General features: G+C 36.3%; 1 protein-coding gene across 1 annotated transcript in view; it reads left to right on the top strand.

Annotated features, from left to right (window-relative positions):
• The window catches only part of LOC101789968 (vasoactive intestinal polypeptide receptor 1), a 31,733-nt gene extending 14,247 nt beyond the window's left edge, over positions 1-17,486 (top strand). The window contains exons 3-13 of the mRNA XM_005023237.6: positions 190-297; positions 1,020-1,129; positions 3,897-3,994; positions 5,138-5,270; positions 5,718-5,871; positions 7,958-8,018; positions 11,176-11,245; positions 12,122-12,213; positions 12,659-12,788; positions 14,033-14,074; positions 15,243-17,486. Coding sequence (XP_005023294.1) covers positions 190-297; positions 1,020-1,129; positions 3,897-3,994; positions 5,138-5,270; positions 5,718-5,871; positions 7,958-8,018; positions 11,176-11,245; positions 12,122-12,213; positions 12,659-12,788; positions 14,033-14,074; positions 15,243-15,431 — 1,187 coding nt within the window. The 3' untranslated portion in view covers positions 15,432-17,486. The remainder of the gene's footprint in view (positions 1-189; positions 298-1,019; positions 1,130-3,896; positions 3,995-5,137; positions 5,271-5,717; positions 5,872-7,957; positions 8,019-11,175; positions 11,246-12,121; positions 12,214-12,658; positions 12,789-14,032; positions 14,075-15,242) is intronic.
• The last annotated feature ends 477 nt before the right edge of the window (positions 17,487-17,963 follow it).

Here is a 17,963-nt window from a genome sequence, read left to right as displayed (position 1 = left end):
GGCACCAAGCCTGCCAGAGTTCAAGAAGTGTTTGGACAATGCTCTCAGACAGACATATGGTTTGATTTTTGGCTGGTTCTGTGTGGAGACAGAAATTGGACTGGATGATCCTGGTGGGTCCTTCCCATCTCAGGATATTCTGTGGTTCTATGATTCTTTTTTTTTTTTTTTTTTTTTTTTTCTTTCCAGGGTGCACCAGAGATTGGGATGGTCTGAGCTGTTGGCCCAGAGCTGCTTTTGGGGAAATGGTTAAAATTCCCTGTCCGAGATTTTTTGAAGAAATCACCAATATCCATGGCAAGACATTTTTCCTATTCATCTGATCCCTAGATATTTAGAAAACAAAATTAATAGTTCAAGATCAAGTAACTTGCATATTTTCATGATTCACAAAGCTATCTTATGTGACCTGACACAGAGTAATTATGTAGATAAACATATACATCTTGGCTTATGGTGGATATTTGACAATTTTTGGTGTGGTGTTATGCTGTACTGAATTGTCTAACTTCCTTCGTTGTCTAAAATATATAGGTAATTGCACTAGGTTGCTGAGGTTATAATGGAGTATATTATAGAATCACTGACTTATGAAATCATGAATAATTGATGTTAGAAAGGACTTCTTGAGGTCCTCTAGTCTAATCTTCCAGTCAGAGCAGGACCAAATTCAAAAAATCAAATCTAACTTCAAAGCTAAGTCAGGTGGCTGAGGACTTTGTCCCTAACAGATTATGTTGTAAGTACAGGATAGATTGCATAATTTGGTTTACTCTGTGTGAAGATTGAACTTGCAGAAAAAATGAATGGGAACATCTGTATTAATGTTTCAAATGATAGATAAATAATTAACTCTCTGTAGCTAATCTTGCTAAATGTGACTACACCTGCAAGTATCTAACTTATGAATCAAAGTAGGAATATAAATGTTTTTTTCTTGTCAAAAAATAAAAACAACAACAACAAACAAAACAAAACAAAACTTGTGATTCATTCTCTGATATATTTCACCCTTAAAGGCTTCCTTCAGAGAAACTGTACACAGGAGGCATATTGGTCAGAACCATTCCCACCATATGCTGTTGCCTGTGGATTCGATGAAGGTTCCAGTAAAGGGCCTGAGGATCAGGTGAGTTTTTATTTCCTGCTTGTGGACATCTCCAGAGCACATTCTCCTGAGTATACTGAATAGATGGATGTTCCCACATACCTGAGCCCCACCAGAATTCAGTAATTGCCCTTCTTCAATGTTAAACTCAAACCTTCAAGTATATTTACCAACTGTTTAACAAATAAGGCTTAGTGCAAAGCAAAGGAGTAGCAGGTAGGAGGGCCACTTTCCTCTCAATTTTTCCTCCTATTTTTACTCAGTAGATTCATGGTTAGGTCATCTATCCTGCCTAACAAAGACTTTGTTTATCTGAGATAGAGGATTTGAATTTACACTATCTTCCAAGGTAACCTTACCAACCTGTTTATAGGGAATTTTTCAGGGAAATCTGTTTTTGATTTATTTTTTTTCCATCTCTTCTTTGAATCAAAGAATAAAAGAGTCCATAATTTCATAGCAATGTTATCAATATATACGTTTAGTAAGGAACTCTTGGATACCACTAAGTAGTTCCACACTTCATTTTAGGTACTCAAGAGCAAGAAATGAACCCCCATTTTTCTTGTCTTGAGAGCAACATTTGGTGCTTCATATAGACTCTGGCAACACTTTTTCATCCACATCTTCATATGATTTAAATTTCCACATTCTTTATCATTGTGTTTGGCCCCAGGGTAGGAATGACTTGCACTGCATTGGTGGTGGTTGTTCTTCAACAGATGAGCTTTACTTCATGGCTGAACAATATTTATTCAGAGAGCCATGCTCACTGCCTCTGTCTCATGAATTCTGATCTTTGCTAATGAGACATGAGAGAATAGGGGTATCTCCATCCTCTCATCTCCATTCTGCATTGGGCAAGGTTCATACATCTCACATGAATGCACTAGTGCCTGTATCATCATAGAGTGTCCTCTTCTTATGGTAATTTGATAGAACTGATTGACTCCCTCCAATCTATGAAATAAAAGACTAACTCATATAATTTCTTGTGAGTGTTCAGAATTGGGACTTCACAGTGGAAAAGGTTATTGGTCACTGACCAAGACACAAAAAGCTGAAGAGGATTGTCTTCACTAACACTCTGGCTGTTGAGTAAGTCATTTGGCTCTCCAGGAGGGGAAAGGTCAAGCACAGAAGTACTAGTTCAAGTATCTGAATCTTTAGGAAGTGTTGACGCAATTGGTTTCATATGGCTTCATGAATTTGGAAACACAAGCATATTTGTAATAGGCAATACAAATACAAATTTGTATTATAAAAGGGAATAGAAATCTGGAGCAAAATTCCCCAACTGTAAACTAAAAATATTTGTACAATGGCATGGTTCTCACACACAGAACTAAACTCTCTTAATCTTCAAACCAGAGTGGATTTTTCCAAGAAGCCCCAGGTTTGTACTGAGCAGTAAATCATGCACATGGAGAGTCTGTAGTTGGCCTAAGCTGATAAGAGGAAAGGGGCTATATTTATATTTTAACATTAGCAAAGATTTCACATTCATGCTGTGCCTGTGTTTAATTTGTTATCTCAGTCATAACCACAAGGTTTATGAAGGGAAGATAAGATCAATTAGCTCTACTGCATTGTAAACAGAGGGAAGTTGGTGAGAAGAATCCCACTTGCAATCTAAGAGGACTACTTGTTTCATATTTTGTATCCTCAATGAGAACCTCATGTGTTTTTTGCATAGAGTATTGTTTTTTCAGATATGCTATAAAAATAGATAACATATCCAAATACTTCCTTATTCATCTGAAGGATCTATTTTTCAATTTGCACCTTTGTTTTGAAAATATCATATAAAAGATTAGCAGTATTTCAAAAACATAAGGGTGATTCCTAAATTGTCAGGGTTACTGATTTATTTATGGATCTACTTAAAAATGTTAATATATTGTCTCAACCTAGATATGCTGCCTTTTAGATAAATGCAGTTTGAATCAATTAGAGAACAAAGTCTCCACTGCATTTGCAAGGAGGAAATCTGAAACTAAATTCAGAGAATTTAGTTTCATGGGATTTTGAATAGTTAGGTGGTCCTGTAGTGAATCAGAATAAAATGTGTATAGCTAAAGCCAAATAAAATTGTTTTATTTTTCTTTGGAAATAGACTATTTGAATGCAAAGCAAACAAACAAATAAGCTACAAAGAATTTACAGTGTTACAGCTGTAAGGCCAGTGAATGAAATGCTTGTCCAAGGAATTAATGTCTGTGAGGTTATTTTTGTGGCTTTAACGTTCTTACTTCCATGATGCCATGTGACTTTTTCACAGAATTTTGCTTTCCTCTCCTGCAAAATGCAAGTTTTATTTATTATTTAACTATAGCTGTTTATGAAAACCAACAATTCTCGAATCAGCAGAAAACATCTTTTGACCTTAATGGAGTACAATCTGGCCCTGGTCTAAAGTTACTGATTCACAAATCACCCATCAGCAGGTTTCAGTGCCCTAGCGTCCATATGTACCTAGAAGAGGAATCATAGTTATATAACAAAGTTAACACCTTCCTGTTAAGCACGCTCAAACTATTTTATTGTCACTATTTCAGATGAGTTGGTGGGCTGTGAAACCTGTCACATGCATAAGGTTTTGAAGGGTTCAAAAGAAAAAAGACATGTTAGTGATGGAGGGAAAACCTGAATCAGATCTTTAGCACCTAAAGCAGCATGGAGGGGATGGGAATGTCTGCTAAGGGAAACTGTAGCTTAGTGAAATGAGCACACCAGCATGCATGCTGCATAACCACCAGCATTGGTCTTTGTTCTCTTTTTCTCATAGAAATCGTATTATTCTGCATTTTGGCGTGTCTACACTGCTGGCTATGCAGCATCAGTGACTTCACTCATTACAGCTCTAATTGTCTTTGCTGCCTTCAGGTAAAAAAAAAAAAAAAAAGTCTCTTTTCAGGATGTCTCAAGACAGCCTTATCCTAATTCCTTTCAAACCTGTGTTTTTGTTTTTGTTTTTTAACTATTTTCAAACCTTTCTCAGGCATTATACTATCAATGGAAATGTGTTCTTTTATTCATGTTGTGACATTTCCCTGCAGACACTAAAACAATAAAGCTGACTGGACAGTCTGTCCTATTCTCTATAACTGCACCATACAGTATTAATGCTTCAAGCTGTTATTGCTATTAACATAAGATAACTATTCCTCCAGTACATAGCAGGACATACTCTGCAGAAAGTGAGTATGTCTCATGCCCTGAACCTGTAGTCATTCTAAATTGTTCATTCCCTCTGTGAAAGACATAATAAGGAACAATGGAAAGAGGTTTAAAGAAATTAAATGTCATGCTTGATACTGTCGGATATTAGGAAATAGATCCTGGTTTAGACTGGCTCCAATGAACCTGAACAAAAATGTTAAGCCTACTTTCCAGGCAGGAGTGCAGACCACAGAAGCAACTTCCTAGGTGGTGTAAACTGACAGTCTCAAAGGTCATATCTCCTATAGAAGGACCCAGGACCAGGAGGCTGATATGTCCAAACCTTGAAGGAGATTCCTTCATCTCAAGGCCAAACCATGGAACCATGGACAGGACAATCTAGGGAAATGCAGCCTGGAGTAAGACAGCTGCTTCTCTGTTAGTAATCCCACAACAGGCAGCTGACACCTGTTCAATCCTCTCTGTTCTCCTCCAGCAAGAAAGGAGCTGGAGAGCCTGTTGCAGCCTTGTTTAAAAAAAAAAAAAAAAAAAAAAAAAAAAAAAAAAAAAAAAAAAAGATGCTATTTAGGATAATTAAAAGACACTATTGCTGTATAGCCCAAGAGTCCCGGAGTTATTCTCTGCTCCTGGTATCTCCTTTAAATGTGTGGCAATTCAAGGACAATTAAGCTAACACTTTTAGTAGAGCAAACAAATAATAACTGCTGTGATCCTGTTTGCCTAGCTGCCTCTCAGATGACAGATTATTTGCCTTGGAAAGTGTCTGAAGTCACCCTGCATTCCTGTCTGAGTTCAGATGAGAAATTTCTCTTGAAAAAACATTTTCCTTTTCTTTTTCTATGTCAGAAAATTCCACTGTACACGGAATTACATCCATATGCACCTGTTTGTCTCCTTTATCCTGAGAGCAATTGCTGTTTTCACCAAAGATGCTGTTTTGTTTGCAGATGAAACTATGGACCACTGCCTAATGTCAACGGTACTAAACTTCCCTACTGTCTTTCATTGAGTTAATACTTAATTCATGACCTGAAGAGAACATGTAGATTTCTTAATCCAATTTCTCTTTAGTTTGCAAGAATTGAAATTTTAAAGCAATCAGTACCTTACAAACAAAAAGATCAAGTGCTATGGGTTACATTACATCCAGAATTGGTGTATAAGGTACAGCCTTGTTGACCCTAATGGAGCTGTATCAATTTCTATCACAAATTCTATAAAAGAGGCCCAATGTTTTCTTTTCAAAACACAGAAAGTTAACTGAAATGATGGAATCCCATATTTGCTGAAACCTTGTATTAATTTCCTCATTTTTGTCTGGCAAATTTGATTTTTTCCTTATACTTGTAGAGAATCCAAACCCAATGGAGAATAGACCTAATAAGTTTTTTTTTTTTTTTTTTTTTTTATTCCTCTGCATTTCCAGGTTGCTTGTAAAGCTGCTGTAGCATTCTTCCAGTTCAGTATTTTAGCCAATTTCTTCTGGCTTCTTATAGAAGGGATATACCTACAAACACTGCTTTTGCTGACCTTTGTTTCAGACAAGCAATATGTATGGTGGTTCATATTTGCTGGCTGGGGTTAGTACTCTTTTCCACTCTGTGTTGTTTAGTATTTCCATTTACTTTTAGAACTAAACAAAATATTCTGAAATTTCCTTTGATAATTTCCTTTGATGAAAGGTGCCTTTTCATGCAGTAGTACTACATCAAAACCATATCATTATTCTGCCTTTCCTCTTATCTTGGTAGATTTTTCACCACTTAAAACTTTGAAGGAGAGGGTAGAACAGAATATTAGAAGTACTTGGATATACCTACTCGAAAGACTACAGCACTCCTGTTTATGACTGGAATTAATTTCATGCAACTACTGTCATTTAAAAGTTAATCATCTAATCTAAACTATCTCTCCAGGTTTTTCCTGCAGCAGTAGAATGAGGCAGTCATGCTGTGGTAGTGATTAATCCAGTCTTCAAACAGATGACTAATGTGCCTGGATAACATCCTGAAAACATCTTGTCTTCATCCACTGACTAAAGAAATTTGAGTGACTAACTTTAAATTGACATTTTGCTTTTGGTAGGCAGAAATAGATATCTGAGATCGCATGAGTTCAGGTCTAGGAATCAAAAATTCTATTTATTTATTTTTCCAAAGACATTTGCTGTCTTTAAGGAATCTTTTGAGTTTATACAACAATTAAAAATATCTCCCATTATCAGAATATGGCACAAAAAAAGCACACATTTTCTTTCACTGCAGAGAATTGTCTATTGTGACTCTCAGATATTCTTGTATTTCACCTTGGCTATTCTAAAATTGAGGTGTTTAAATTGAGTGGTTATATAACACTTTTGGATTATAAGTAAAATCCACATTCTTCTAAAGTAGATAGCATTTTTGCCTCCATCTTCAGATTCTTAAACTTGATTTATGTAACTAAAATTTTTTAAATCTGAATTTTATAAAGGGGATGCCAATTTGGAGCTATTTCAATTATGATTGCCAGAAAATAAACACTTAGGTCTTGATTCATCACAGCTATTTTGAGATAAGAACAGAAACACCTCAATTGATATTGTAGTAATACTCGTGTCATATAAAATGTCAAAAGTGAGAGACATCTCAGGGGCAACTCAGATCATAGGTAATATGGATATAATTTTTTCCTTTCATTAATTAAAAAGTCAACTTAAACTGAATATTATCCCATTATAAAAGCTTTGAGCAAAAGTTAGGAATAACAATTTCTGGGCTTTTTCTACAGATCTTATATGATACTTAAATAGACAGTATCTATATTTAATTTGATTTATCAGTGTGAATGTCACTTTGTTCTAATTAGAGTCTCTTTTGTGGCATATTTGAAAGGCACTTAGTCTTTGGAAACCCACTGATGGAAAGCAAAAGAAATTGCTAGTTTAAAGACCTGTTACAAAGGAAATAAATAAATTAATTAATTAATTATTAATAACAAAAACAATAATAATAATAATAATAAAATGTAAATAGTTATTCACTCACAAATGCAGAATCAATAGCAAAGATTGGAAAGAAATTATAAATCTTAGCTAATCTTAGCTAATAGTCTATTAGCACAATTTTTCATGGAATGCTTTCAAGTTGACTGTTTTACAATGATTGGTAGAAGCTTGTCAAGAAAAGATAAAAAAAAAAAGAAGAAGGAAGGAAGGAAGGAAGGAAGGAAGGAAGGAAGGAAGGAAGGAAGGAAGGAAGGAAGGAAGGAAGGAAGGAAGGAAAAGATAAATTCTTCCAGCTAGTGTACAAAGTATTGTGTTCTGACCGCAATTCAAAAGACAAAATAGCTGTAGCTCAATAAATGATTCTTTCAGCTGCACATCTGCTCTTAATTTATATCCAAACCTACAAGTAATCCTAGCTCATATTTTTGAAAACATTGTTTCACAGCATCCCCTATTCTTCTATTCTTTTTCATTTTTATTTCATTCTCCTATTCTTTTTTTTTTCCTTCCCTCTGAACTGAGAGTTAAGTTCTTCCATAAAGTCAATTCAAGATTGTCTGTCCCATTGTCTGAAATTTAATGTGCATCCAATCTGCTGTACTGTGAAACTTCTTGCAATAAAGTTTCCATGGGACACGGCATTAAAAAAATTATATTGTTTTCTACGTTGATCTGTCCAGGAGCTCCCACTGCTGTGATGTTTACTTGGGTCCTCACAAGAATACACCAACAGAATACTGGGTAAGTCAGAGCTTGGGTAAGGAAGCCAATGTCATCCTATTTTATATTATATTTTGATTTATTAACAGGGAAAAAATATAAATTTAAAACAAAAATATTGTTCCAAAGTCATGCCTCCAACCATAAAACTTCATAAAAAAATAAGTGAGAAAATAATTTTCAGTCTTATGATTTTGTTGCACATATACTGAGTAATAAAATTTGGAAATGTCATAGTAAGAATTAAAATTTCACTAGTTTTCTAATCCCCAATTCTTGATTTTTTTTTTTTTTTTTTTAAGAAAACCAATACTTATGTTTAAAAACAGCCATTTATATCTAGCTCTAGTCTTTTCACACCTGTACCTTGAAAACAAACACATTGTTATGTCTTGATAGGTAGTTTCATGTGTTATTTTCATCCCTTTATTTGAATCTTTATATATATATATATAATTATAATTATTCTTTATCTTTCAGTATGAGAGTCAGTTATAAAGCAGAAGATTGTTTACTAAGGGTTGCCCTGAAAGCCTTCAGGTTATTACACATGGATGATAAGTTGGAAAAGATGTTATTTTATACCTACCTCCTCAGGACTCACTTAAATTGTGTAGAAATAATAAGTATTATAGTCTACCACATTGGTACATCCTATTTTCCTCTTTTTGTATTACTGCAGTATATCTGTAGTACATGTTCTCCACTGCAGTGTTTCATAAGTGGAAGTAGTCTACCTTTCCAAAGCATGTACTTTTTTTTCTTTTTTTTTTTTTTTTGTGGCCAGAAAAGGTGCAAGAAGGATTTCATTTCTCCTCCTTTCCTGCTGCTCCAAAGCTCCTGCTTTTCCAAAGAATCATAGAACACTTTGGGGTAGATGATCTAATCTTAAAGATTATCTGATTCCAAACCCCATGTCATGGGTAGGGACACCTCCCACCACACTAGGTTGACCAAAGCCCCATCCAGCTTGGCTTTGAACACGTTCAGGGATGGGGCATCTGTGGCTTTTCTGGGCAACCTGTGCCAGTGCCTCACCTCCCTCTCAGTAAAAAAAAATAAAATCTTCCTTATATCTAATATACACTCTTTTAGTTTAAAGCTGTTACTGCTTACTTAGTCACTACACTTCCTGACAGAGTCCCTCTCCAGCTTTCCTGCACTTTATGTACTGAATGGCTACTATGAGGTCTCCTGAAGCCTTTTCTTCTCCAGGCTGAACAACGCCAACTCCCTCAGCCTGTCTCCACAGCAGAGATGCTCCAGCATCTGAGTATCCTCATGACCTCCTCTGGACTTGCTCTAACAGCTCCCTGTCCTTCTTGTGTTGGGGGCCCCAGAGCTGGGTGCAGGGCTCCAGGTAGGGTCTCATGGGAGCAGAGCAGAGGGGGAAAATCTCCTCCCTCACCCTGCTGGCCATGCTGCTTTTGATGCAGCTCAGGATATGGTTGGCTTTCTGCAAGTGCACCTTGCCAGCTCATGATGAGTTTCCCATTCATCAACACCCCCATGTCTTTCTCATCAGGTGTGCTCTCAATCCATTCTCTGCTCAGCTTGTATTTGTGCTTGGGATCGCCCTGGCCCATGTCCTTGACCTTGTGCTTTACCTTGTTGAACCTCATGAGGTTTGCACAAACCCACCTCTCAAGCCTGTCCAGGTCCCTCTAGGTGGCATCCCTTCCCTTCAATGTGTTGAGCACACCATACAGCTTGGTGTCATCATCAAACTTGCTGAGGGTGCACTTGATCCCAATGTCCATGTCACCTACAAAGATGTTAAACAACGCTGATCCCAGTAGCAACCCCACAGGAACACCACTTATTACTAATATCCGCTAGGGTATTGGGCTGTTGACTATAACTCTTTGAGTATGACTTTCCAGAGAATTCCTTACCCACCAAGTAGTCCATCTGTCAAATCCAGGTCTCACCAATTTAGAGACATGGATATCAGTCAGGAAATAAAAGTGATATATAATAGTACTTCTCTGCAAGCAGAATATTCATTAAGTAAACATACATGTATATATACATGTATAGGCTCAGGTGAAATGTATAAATAATTTAGGCTGAAAAATAATAATCCCAGCGCAGATGCCAGAATGGCCAGAGTATTGGGTTTATTTCTTGAATCTATAGCAGAAGAAACCAGCACAAGATACTCCAGTTACAAAGAAAGTTCAGGGAAAGATGGATGAATGAGCACTCTGACAAGTTCTCACAGGGTTAAAGAGGGGGCTGAAGGCTGAACAGCATTTGAACTTTGGATGCTCTTCCAGCAAAAGGTCTACTCACTCAATTTGCTTGTCTGATATACTTTAGGTGCCTACTTTAAGGTAAGGTGAATCACATCCTGTTGCACTGATCATCTTTGCAAAAGAACTGTAGTGGAATAGCACCAATGAAGACATTTAAAAAGTCAAATGTATCTCATTGCAGATATCTACATTCATTTGGTTGCTCCTTTGATAATAGATATATAAACAAACCACAGTATCAGAACCACTCTCTTTTTTGCCTAATATCTAAGAAAGAAACCCATGTCCTTCAGACACAGCGGGTCTGAACTCATGTTGCAAAGAAACATCTTATACTCAGATATGCAGCCAAGTGTTTTGTGTGACAAAACTGGAAGAGAAAATAAAGGAAAATGGAGAATGAGAAATACTAGCATATATGGAACTTGACTGAAGGGAGGAAAAAATTAAATGTTATTCATGCTAATTACATTAACAGCCTCCCAACAAAGACCAAAATCCTATTTTGCTCTCTGCCTTCAGGGTACCTTTGATAGAGGTCTAGATTTTTCTTACATATATCTGCTTCCCTTATGACACCAAAATCCTTATATTCCTATATTCCTGGAGGTATAGCAGTTTACTGCCTAATTTGTACTCTGTAAAACTTTTTTTTTTCAACAAGAGAGTAGGAAAGAAGCCTGAAAATATGTGTATTTTTTGACTTCACTTTAGTTCTTTAGCCCTTGGCTCTTACCGAATAAAATTCCTTTAAATCGGGCTGTACAGAATTTCTGGGGGAGATATTGGGGAAGAAGTAGAAGCAGAAGCCTTTGAATAGCCATTTCAAAATGTCTGTCACCTCCCTATTCAGTGACAGAAACAGTCTGGAAAAGCTCACATGGTATAGATAATATTACTGTTTTTGTTTGCTGTTTCAGATGTTGGGATGACGATGAAAATGGAGTAGTGTTATGGATCATCAAAGGCCCCATTCTGCTAACCGTATTAGTATGATTTGCATTTTTTTTCTTGAGCATCTTTTGAAATCTGACATATTTCTAGTATTTCATATTTCATATTTTCTAGTGCTTTCTTTCAGTAAGGTGGAAAAAAAAAGCACAGTAACACATGCTATGTTTGATTTCTTTTGAATTTCAAATAGGTGAAAATTATTGTATAGTATGTAACATTTTTTTATTTTTTTCTCCCAAAAAAAACTCTAAATCACAGTCTAAGGGGTAAATTTTCAAGAGTCACACTAGGACATTATAGAATCACTTTTCCACAGACATTCTATATACTATGTTCTTATCTGTGCCTCTGTAATTCGTTTCTGAAGAAAGGCAAACCATACTGGCAAGAACTCCTAGATAATATGAAGCTAACTTAAATCAAGAAATATATCTAAGTCATTTTATCTAGTATATTTTTACAATGAGTTGCTAGGATGTAAACTTAAGACAAAAATTCCGTTATACACAGACTCATTCTATCTAAATTCAGAAAGTAAAGAATATGCCATTTATGACTGTGTCTGTTATAATCCCTATTATTAACGATGAAGGGAACTGGAGGGACTATTTAAACCACAGAAGATCATCTGTGTGTTGACAGTGAGTACAATGAGATAATATCAGACATATAATGACAATCAGATATGCAGGACTAAATTCACTCAGCAAAACTCTGAGCATATCTTTACATATAATAATATATTGGTGGGAAAAACGAATATTTCTAATGATACTTATTTGATCTGAGAGCAAATCTTCACTGGTTTATATCAGTGCAATTACTGTTATGGGAGATTCTTACTTCGTTTGTATCAACTGAAGATGCTTCCTGATTTGTAATAAATTTACAGATTCTGTTTTTTCTTTACAGATTAACTTTATTATATTTATTAATGTGATCAGAATTCTAGTTCACAAATTGAAATCTCAGGACGGAGGAGGGAGCCATTCAAGCCACTTTGTGTAAGTATTGCAGGGTCTTTTGAAGTTGACCAATGTTACTTGTTCTAAGAAATTGCTTTACAGACAGCACCACAAAATGTTCCATTGGTTACTATACATAGAGAGATGTCCCCAGAAGAAATAACAAAGTAAACCTGTCTTTGTATCCCACACTTTTGTTTGATTGAGATTGGTCTCAGGAGGCAATTTGGTGCCTCAGCCTTTGCATACATAGCAGGGAGAAGACCCTTAAAGGTCAGTCTGGAAAACTTGCATGCTGATTCATCTTTGCTGACCAGGTGTTGACAGTGAGAGTGGCAGAAAGTAATATTTCTGTAACTTCATTGGATGTAGTTGCCTCCATTCTGGACTTGTCCTCCATAGTAAAATTTGTTCCAACACATAACTGTCATCACTAACTTTGTAATTCTAACAGTACCTTGTTCTTTAATTATTGGTTTTCCAGGAGGCTTGCTAAATCCACATTACTCTTGATCCCACTCTTTGGAGTGCACTATATTGTATTTGCATTTTTCCCAGAAAGCACTGGTCTGGAAGCTCGCCTTTATATTGAGCTAGGCTTGGGATCCTTTCAGGTAAGCTGAACAAAAAGTTTGAGTCCTAGGAAGTTTGGGCTGGAACACTTCACTCTTGGGAATTTTACATTTTTGTTTGGTTATTACAGCAGATGTTAATAATGTGTCTAAATTCAACACACACATTCTATTTTACTCCAGTGCAAGCTCTCTCTGTTGTTCCACTATCTTATTATTTAAAATCCAGTGCTAGTCTTGAGTTCTGACTCAGACTTCATATTAATAATCACAAAAAAGCACATCTACATTTTTTGAATAACAATGACTGAGTGCCATGAAGATCAGGCTATGGATTAAGAAGATCTGATTGAAACTTAATTCCACAAGTAATAAAGGTGATGATATGAGAAATGAAAAAATAATGATAATATATAGTAACCTGTTCTGCCCTTACACTTCAGCAGTAGTAAATCCATCATCTTAACACTTCTGTGCTTCTTTTATTTGCTATAACACTGTCCAGAATGATATCCTGGCTTTGGAATGCCAGGGACTGGTAAATACCTGAGGTTTTTTTCCTTCCTCTTTCCTCTGTACCCCACCACTTTTGGCCTAAGCCAAATTTTGGACCATGTTACCATTTTACAGTGCATTGGACCATGTTACCATTTTAAACAGGTGGAGAAGCAAGGGTCAGTGCTCAGGGCTGTGCTTCATGCAGTTTATATATGAAGATGTAGTTTATCACTGTCTAGTATCTGCCTGTGTTAGCACAGTCTATGAAAAGGTTTGGGTGTGGGCTGACTAACACTCACCCAAAAGAGCTCTGACTGCAGGTCTGGCTGAATATGAACCCAAGACCATTCCCAATAGGTTCTTTCGACACAGACATCCTCTTGTGAGTGAAAGAAGGTAATTTAGAAGAAAACATGCAAACCAAGAACAGGTCCTCACCAACTTTATTTACTAGTGAAAATATAGCCTTGAACAAGGTGAAGGTCCCTACTACCTTATCTGGGGAAGAATTTGTTTGTAGGATACAGTGAACTGCGATTTAGTCCTTAGTGCCTCCATAAAAAGTCAATGATGTATATGTAGTGTCACCAGTCCACTGAGACATTGAATCCAAATTTGAAAACCCATTAAATAGTTCCACATTACATAAATCCCAATGGAACAATGGAAAAATATTTTTGCTGTCTTACTTGAAGTTTGAATGAAAGATGATTTTTTTTTTTCCTCCTGTTTCTATGCTTCAAATCCTGATGGCTGATTTTTTCCCTTCTCTATTCTCCCTGTCCTAGGGTTTTGTTGTTGCACTTCTATATTGTTTCTCAAATGCAGAGGTGAGTAGCAAGTATATAAAATTATCAAAACCTTTGAAACTCATGGACCTCTCTCGTTTTTTATTTTTCCTGTTTCCAGAACTGATCTGTGCTTTGATCTATTCCTGAACACATGAAATACCCCTATCTCTTTTTCCCTTGGTACCTTTGTTGACTTTATTTGTATTCATATAATTCTGACAGAAGGATACAGAATAAGCTTTGAAGCAGTGACCCTTTACAAATGGTTGGTGACTTTTCTGTCAGGGGACATTTTTTCTGCTTTGTCTGATAGCTATCATGATGATGTCTCAGTGGAAACCTTGTAACATTGTACTTTAGTTTTGTTTTTTTTTTTTTTTTATCCTGGTGTGTTTTCCCTTTCCCTTTCCCTTTCCCTTTCCCTTTCCCTTTCCCTTTCCCTTTCCCTTTCCCTTTCCCTTTCCCTTTCCCTTTCCCTTTCCCTTTCCCTTTCCCTTTCCCTTTCCCTTTCTCTTTCTTCTCCAGCACATCCTATATGAATTCTGCAGTTTTGCTCAAGCACTTTCTTTTCTCTTTTTGCCACGTTCTTAGAATATTTGTATTTAGATACAATCCCTAGAGTATGTTTTACAGAGCTTTATCATTTTAAAAGCAGCTTCCCACAGAAAGAATGAGATTTATCTGGATTTCCCTGTATAAATAGTGTAATGTAATGTAATATATATTTAAGTTGGTTCAGTATCTTCCAAAATCAGTAAGAGATCTGTAAGAGGGATTTCAATATGGATAAACTGAAAACCTGGAGAAGGACCTTGTGCGGTCGTATTTTACACTGCAGGTCAAAGCAGGAAGGCACAGATTTGGTATGAGGAAAAATATCTGTAATAAAAAAAAAAAGGTGGAAATATTTATGTGGTAGAAATACAACAATAAATAAAGAAACTACAATTGCTAACTTCCTTGTCATCCTCTGGATTTTGGTAATAGTTTGTTTATTTATTTATTTATTTTAGTGTGAATGGGTGTATGATTTAAGTCCACCTAAAAATGCGTTAAGGCTTAATCTTTATTGGTTTGGGTGTATATGGGCCTAGCAGTCACACAGAAATTTTGGCATATTTTATCTTCAATGACCTATGAAAGGTCATTTTATCTCCAACAAAAAAGTTTTTATTTTCTGATTGTTTTTATAATTCCTTTTCCGTAGGTTCAAAGTGAACTCAAGAAACAACTGTGCAAATGGCAGTATCAAGAGTACCTGAGCTTCACACACAAACATGGTACAATGTCCAGAGAAAACAGTCCAGTCAATTATGTTACTCAGTTATCATTGCTTGAAAAAATCAGTCCGAAAAGGAAAACATCTGCGTACCAGAATGGTGTAACTTCTGTCTGAGTTTATCTATCAGGCTGAGTTGCTGTAACCTCGTAGCATACTACCTAAAATATAGACAGTTGGGATTCTTTATGGCTTTCCGTAGTGTCAACAGACTTCTGAGAACTTCTTGTCCTGAACACAAGCTGCTTTTCTCAACTGGTACAGATTAGTATCACAGTATCACAACTCTGGCTCTTTCTCTCCTCAACCACACAAAATCCATTGTTTTTTTTCATTGTTATTGTTGTGAAATGACAGATCGTGAGGACTTGTGCATCAAAAGGTTAGCACTCATATCAAAGGAACTACATTCATTTTTCCCAGGTCCATCATGTTTGTCACATCTTTGTCAGTGTTTCCTGAAATTTCAGTTTGGAAGAGCACTATAATTAATCTTCATTTGAAAGATTACAGAGTGGCAAAAGCTTGTGATAATAATTAGTGATTTTTTACTAACTGTTTTGAGGCAATTTCAACTAACTTGATGGAATTATGCACTGGGAAGTGCTAAGCACCTGTCTAAGGAGCAGTAAGCTCCTTTGAAAGGAATCTCAAGGTATCACATGAGTGATGCAAAAATGACTTGAGTTACATTATCTACTTGTTTTTTGTTTGATTTTGTTGTTGTTGCGTCTGTTGTTGTTTATTTGATTGGTGATTTTGTTTGCTTTTTTTTTTCATGCCTGTACAATGGAGATACTAAGTCAGGCCTGAGGACTTAAGATGACATTTTCTTATCCATGGGAAAACATGTAGTAGCTGAGCCTTAGGAAGATTATGCATGTACAAAGGAGGAACATACAGCAAACACAATGCAATATCCCAGCTGGGCTTTCTTAAGCTCAGAATAATTTACAAACTGAGTCTTCTTAGTGACCAGACACTGGTCCTTGTGTAGCTGGAACAGAACTTCTATTGCAATATCCTTGAAGGTTAGCTGGATCCTCCAATTAAATCCACTGTGGTACTGTGCTTCTGTGATTTTTGGTGACCTCTCTCTGAGGATGAACTCTGTCATTGTTGTGTTGATTTCAGTCCTGCCCACCATTTCTCAGCTCATTATCACTTCACTGAAGAATGTGCTAGAGGTCAGAAGCGAAACAGAGTATGGTCTGGTAAAAAAGAGCAAACCAATCCTGTACTTACATCACTTCTTTGGGTGGCCTTCCTCTTTGGGATTGAATTGGCCTCTACATCAAACTCTCCAAAAAGCAGCGTGTTTACACAAGGTACATGAAACATAGCTGCAGTTCATTTCAAGATGGGACCATTCCCAGAAGGACCTGCATCCAGACTTGAAAGCACTTCTAGAGACTGCAGCCATTCAAGTACACCCTGGAATTTCTATGAACTGGAATATCAGTTTAGCTTTAAAAAGTAGAGCTCTGTCCCTGATTTTGTTGAACTCTTGATTAATTATTTAAGCAAGGTGATATTGACTTTGTGGGAACCTCTTTGTTGATTTTAGGTGCATCATCTCTAGCCTTACATGTATTATTACAACAGAGATGTATTGTCCATGTTTCTATACACATAAGTTAGACCACTCCTTTATTAATTAGCCGTTTACTCCATTTGTCCCAATGAATCACATGCTCTATACAAAGGTGTTATCTTGTCTGTTCTGACCACCTTATTGGTTTTCCTTGTAAAAATAATCATTGCTCCTGTGTTGTGCGTTGCCTAGCATAGTGATTTGAACACATATGTATGACGTACATCTATAAAATGTAAGTGATAATTAAAACTGTTGTGTTTGTAATTTTTTAAATGTTTTATGTCAGTTTGGATGTTTCCTTCGAGACTTTATCAAAAAATGACAGTCTTATAATTGTGTTTGTTATGGATACAGTTTTGAAGCCAATGCATATGTATGATTATGATCTCTTTACCCAAGAGGAGATTTACATTATAGGAACTTTAACCTGTGGCTTGAGTTGATGCCTCACTTCTCTTTCAAGACACCATCACCAAGACAAAGCTTTGTAGTAACCTGCTTCTATAAATTTAGGAGAAAAGATCATTTATTCAGATATTTGGCTACTTATAAATGTTTTCTTGAGGAAATAATTAAACAGTGTTGAGTTATATAATATATGAAGGAATTGACATATAATTTCCTTTCATTTGTCTTTGAAGGGAACAAATTGGAGTGATCCTGCTTTTGTCTGACCTGAGAATGTTTCCTAAACAAACAGACAAAAACAAACAAAAGACTGGCCTGAGGCTTTATGTTTTGAACATACTACCATATTTTCTCTTACACCTTTCTTCATGGTTTATTTGGTGTATATATCAGCCGTCTTGTGTTACACAGCAATTCCCACTTCCCATCTGTGCTCCCAGGATGGCCCAAATTTGACTTTAAGGCCACCTATCTCACTCCATGTCCTTTGATTTTCTTACTGGGAAGCTTCTTTACTGAACTAAGGATCTAAGGAAAGGAGAAATTATGACAAAGAGCAGTAGTAGGTACATCAAGAAGGATCTTTTCATCACTCATCCAGTGTTCAGCAGCAGAAAATTCAAAATATGCAGTAATGACACTGT

This window comes from Anas platyrhynchos, chromosome 2, assembly GCF_047663525.1.
Source record: "Anas platyrhynchos isolate ZD024472 breed Pekin duck chromosome 2, IASCAAS_PekinDuck_T2T, whole genome shotgun sequence".
Lineage (NCBI taxonomy): Eukaryota > Metazoa > Chordata > Aves > Anseriformes > Anatidae > Anas > Anas platyrhynchos.
The sequence above is the reverse complement of the archived record's forward strand: the minus strand, read 5'-3'. Positions and strand labels throughout refer to the sequence as shown.